This window comes from Taudactylus pleione, unplaced genomic scaffold, assembly GCF_031769625.1.
Source record: "Taudactylus pleione unplaced genomic scaffold, aTauple2 ptg000184l, whole genome shotgun sequence".
Classification (NCBI taxonomy): domain Eukaryota; kingdom Metazoa; phylum Chordata; class Amphibia; order Anura; family Myobatrachidae; genus Taudactylus; species Taudactylus pleione.
The window spans coordinates 5,874,648-5,879,969 of record NW_028284586.1 but is presented as its reverse complement, the minus strand read 5'-3'; the positions used below and the strand labels follow the sequence as shown (position 1 = coordinate 5,879,969).

Below are 5,322 nucleotides of genomic sequence, written 5' to 3'. Positions count from 1 at the left end.
GCTGTGATACAGGCGTAAGCTGTGTGCAGGTGACTACACCTGTAAGGGGAGCAGAGCAGAGCATGGAGGGAGACACATGGAGATCAGATGTCATTTTTTTCAAAACGGATTTGATATTTGAGGACTCAGCAGAGATATCGCCACTTGGATATCCAGCTGATATCCTTTCTGTTTTATACATATTTTATAGATATATGATATAGAAAATAGCCAGATTATATTATTTATTCTCTATACCTAGACACCTATATACAGTAGTTTAAACCGTAGTTTGAAGTCATTTTTATAACTGGTTTACACAATTTATATAACACATAGTTAGCTTATATCATTTAAGTATTAAATTGCCTTTACTTATTTAATTACCTAATTATATCTTCTTGAGTAGTACAGTAGTGTAATATATATAATTTGTACTATATAAAACATTTCATTGAAACTATAATATACTGTACATTCTTATATTTATTGTAATTGAAATTAAGTTTACACATTTCTTGTCATTTGATTTAAGCAGGTAAGCAGGGAGCGTTGTGTAGTGAGACCCAGTTACTATATAGGGAGACACAGGATATTATAGGGGAAGAAATGCAGAATTTATTTTATGAAAAATTATATTATTTCTCTACAAATGTATGGACAGGTTGTTCTGTTTTTAAACTAGATATATTTACAGATAAAACACCCTGATGACCCCGGCCTCAGCTCCTGGGTTTATTATGCATTATTTCATTTTTCTGCCAATAGGTCAATTGTAATAATTGTCAGCACCAAAATATTACATATTGAAGACTATTAAAATGTGGAAAACACAGAAAAAACAAATGTAATATAAACCAGCTTATCACATCCTTATACCAATGTGTTACAGACAGTGGACCTCATTCAGACCCGCTCGCAAGCGGGTCGATGTTTAGGCCCTGCACATGTGCAGCGGCCACACTGCCTGTGTGCAGCAACCGGAGCAAGAGAGAAATTCTCTCGCTCCGGAGCTCACTACAAAAGGGCCGGCAGTCGATGTTGATCGACAGCTCGCCCCGTTTTGTAGGCGTGGCTGGGGAGTGGTTTCACAAACGCCTGCCGTTTTGTGGGCGGCCGCACTGACATCAGCAGTGATGTCAGTGGGGAGTTTTCTGCCCGATCAGAGCAGGAAGCTCCCTGGGGCTTGCGGCTGCCGAGACCCAACCTTAGGGTCTCGTCGCAAGCCCCGATGGTCTTGACCATCGTCACCATCAACCTGGTTGGTCTCTAAAGCTGTGGGTGGCAACCCACAGCTTAGCTAGCGACTAGGAGGCCGCACTTCAAAACCCAAGCGGCCGTCCACATTTAGAGTGACCGCTCGCATTTTGCAAGCGACTCTGAATGAGGGCCAGTGTTAGGTGACAGTAATAAAGATTAGCCTAGATGGGGTAAAGAAGTGACTAGAACAGAGATTCAGTAAGACAGCTATAGGGTAATTACTGAGATACAATGTACAGAAATGGAAGTATAATTCTGTTACATGTACCCTTCTCATCTAAGTCATGGGATGTAGTTTGCTATCCCGGCGTGCAGGATGCCGACGATCTGAATACCAGCGCCAAAATCGGGATCCTGGCACCAGTATACCGACCGCCGGCATCCCGATGGTAAGTATCGGGGTGTTAGGGGGAGGCTAGGGTTAGGGCTAGGCACTAGGAGGAGGGTTAGGCACCGGGGATTAGGTGCTAGGTTTAGGGTGTGGGGAGGGGGAGGTGAGGTTTAGGCACTAGGGGGGAGGTTAGGTTTAGGGTGCAGGAAGGGGATGTTAGGTTTAGGGTGTGGGGAGGTTAGGGGGGGTTAGGCTTAGTTAATAGGGGTCGAGGTTAGGGTTAGGCATCGGGCAGGGAGGGTTAGGGTAAGGGTTAGAAAAACACTTACCTGTCTTCCCTATAGGTGTCTTTATGCCACTGTCGGTATTCTGACCAGCGGCATCCCGACAGCTGGGATTTCATACCCAACCCTCTACAGGACCTTCCACCTCTTACCAGGACCAGCAAGGGAAGAGGAAGAGAGGGGCTGGTGGACAGTATGGAGAAGATAGGTAAGTGGAAGGTTTCATCTTATTACAGACACAAAATAAAAGTACATATACAATGTATAGATACTGGTAAGGGGTAATATTACAGATAATGGTAATAACGTGTAATAAATTGATACCTCCTGGGATGGAGATGTCAGGGTGAAAATGCCCTTCTACATGAGACTTGTATTGGTTTTTTCCTGCATTGCTCTGACAGCTGTCTGATGTGACAGAATGACAGAAAATAGGGACATAAATGGGCGCGGTGTCATCCAGATTAGGGTGGGTAATATAAACGTTGGGCAGCTATCGGTTTCTGCATAGATATTATGTAATAATCACGCATTGTGCAGAAAACAATAGCACATAATAGATCTGTATTGTGATATTTCATCCTGTAACATCTACTAAACTGTGATCTCTCTTTCCCCTCCCAAGACACTGGATCTCCAAGCACCAGCACAAGGAGAAGAAGCCGGATTGCCAGCTCAGTGGAGGCTCCCTTCTTGCAGCCAGAGGAGCGGGCATCTTTCTAAAACATCCTGACTAAGACATTCCTGTACATTGCACATTAATGGGGTAACGTTCAGTCTCAGCTGCGTGACCTATAACACATCGCATCAGGACACTGTAGTATAGATGCCGCTGCCTGTATTGAGTAGAGAGGTGATACGTTGCTTTGTAGCAGAGCTGCAGTGGAAGAGATGTATATAAAGGTCATTTCAATATTTGGGTTTAGTAGTCATTACAAATATCACATTCTGACCCAGGTAATGAAGACCCAAAGTCCCCTTACTTATACCACTTTTAGACAGGAAAAAGCCAAAATCCCGGCATTTGTGTGCAGGGTTGTTTTGTCGGTCCCTGCCTGTACCCCCCCCCCCCCCTTCAGACAGAAGAGCAAATTACCGGGTCAAACATTTCAACCCAGTAATTTGTTGATTAATACCACTTTCAGACAGAAAAATCCCCAAAACCCGGGGTTTTCCCGTATCGTTCAACCCGGGAAGGACCCGGGAATTTGCTCCTAACCCCCTTTCACACAGCACATAATTCCTGGGAAGTTCCTGGGTAGACCCCTTTCACACAGAACCCAGATTATCCCTGCAATATACAGTGTGTCATAATAAATGGACTGCTTTTATGGCACACAGAGATGAGGTCATGAAAAGTGGGTGGTGTCTGCTCACTGCATACATACAATGACATAGTATAGACGACACAAGTCTTGTTTTGCAATCAAATTTTTTTTATTTGAAAGCCTCATGTTATGTACATGTTATGTCACATGTAACACCTGCTGTATTAAATGTTTTAAAGTGCTTCTTTTATTTTTTAACAAATATGCATTAGCCATTAACAACATAGCCTTAATGCATTCAACAATTTAAATATATATAAATATATATATATATATAAAGACAATAGAAAAATAGGTTGTGCTTTCATGGAAATGAAAAATATAATAGGGGAGGCACCCCAACTATTAGAACTGTGTGTCAGGGCCAGCCTTAGAAACGACACATATACAGTATACATTTGGTAATACAGCGGCCACACATGGGAGAAAGCGCACGACTGGCCTGTTAAGTGCAGTATATAAATTTTTAAATACAAAAGAAATGGAGGTAATGTGTGTACATTCTAAATTATGTACACCCCCATATATACAAGTAGCTGACTTAAAGGGCACCCACACATTGCCCTAAGCTCTTGCCAGGCCTGTTAATGGCAGGATAAACAATATTGTCAAAAACAACAAGCTTCAACAAAAAAGAAATATAAAGTAGACAGCAACCATGTAAAACATCATACAAGTCTACAACTGTCTGTAGGCAGTGCTGACAATAGTGCTAAGTGGAGTGTTATGATGAGTGCCATCTGAATAACTATGCACTCTGCCATCCTGTGTATTAATCCCCGTGCCATCTGCATAAGTATGCACAGTGCCATATTGATTAGTATTTCCTGTGCCGTCAGGACTATTATGCACAGTGACATGTGGAGTGTTAGGCACTGTGCCCTCTGGACTGGTACTGGCATGTGGACTGCTCTGTACAGTGACATGTGGATTACTATTCCCTGTGCCATCTGGATAACTATGCACTGTGCCATGTGGAGTAGCATGAGGTGGATTGGAGGGGTTACTTTGCAGAAATGGTAGCCCTCTGCTATGCTGTTGGTAATTTCTAACAGGACCCTCAGAGTACTGAGGAGGATACATTACATAAGGTTGTGGAGTGTGTAACCTAGACACTAGACCGTTAAGGAAGGACATCTGTGCCTCTCTGTTTTCATGTGAAATTAATTCGTGTAGACCAACAAGCTGACCGACAAATGAATTTTGTAACTCTCTTTCATTGTCAAAGAAGCGCTGGAGTCGGGCATCCTCCTGTGCCTGGAATTCAGCATCAGAATCTCGCAGCTGATTTACCAGGATTCTGGTCATTGTGCGCGTTGCTAGCTCCATCTTGGAAGTTTTTTTCTTCTGCTCTGGTACTTCAAAGACTAGGAATAGAAGAAAAGAAAATATACATTTACAAATGAATTCAAAGCTGTAATGTAAACATATATGTGCTTGCGGCCTACTGCACACTAGCTTCACAGTGCAACAGATACATTGAGTTTGGATTTCAGCATAGTCATACTATAATGACAAGTCAATACAGGACAATGTTAACATCCCAAAAATAGTGGGTGTATAGTAACTTACTGTTCCTGCGCACTGTCGGAGTCTCAGTCTGTGCAGGAGTTAGCGTCCCACTCGCACTGCTTCCACTCGCCTCAACCACATCCTCAAGTGTATTGGTGTCTGGGACCCCCATGGCAGCCATCAGATCTGTGTCACTTATCTCTGTGATGTCATCAAAGAGTATTGGTGGTGTCATTGGGCAGGATTGGCTGTTCTCCGGGGTAACACTTCGTGAAGATGCACAACTAGACGATGATATGGCAATGGGATTAACCAGCGCAGAATTACCAAAGACTTCATTACAATGATCGTAGTAAACCCATTCCATTCTGGCAGCACCACTTTTCCACCTGTTATGGTTGTGAACTTTGTTGTAGTATTTGCGTAGAGCTTTCAGTTTGTTCACTACCTGCTGCTGGGTCCGCACAATGCCCCTTGAGGTGAGGACCTTAGCTATGTTTGTGTAGACTATCGCGTCCTTCACTGTGCCACTGATCTGTTTTGTGGATCTCCTCCTCCCCTCTGAATGCCAGCAGCTCATGGATCTCCTCATCCTTCCAATGCGCCATGCTTCCCTCTCTCTCTCCTT

At 43.3% G+C, this 5,322-nt stretch overlaps 1 protein-coding gene across 1 annotated transcript; it reads right to left on the bottom strand.

Annotated features, from left to right (window-relative positions):
* Positions 1 to 3,860: 3,860 nt before the first annotated feature.
* Positions 3,861 to 5,076, bottom strand: LOC148519719 (uncharacterized). Its single transcript, XM_088476202.1, has 2 exons — positions 4,755 to 5,076; positions 3,861 to 4,549 (listed from the first exon to the last, which is right to left on the bottom strand). The coding sequence occupies exons 1-2, from the start codon at positions 5,059 to 5,061 to the stop codon at positions 3,861 to 3,863; spliced, it is 996 nt and encodes a 331-aa protein (XP_088332328.1). The 5' UTR covers positions 5,062 to 5,076.
* Positions 5,077 to 5,322: the final 246 nt, after the last annotated feature.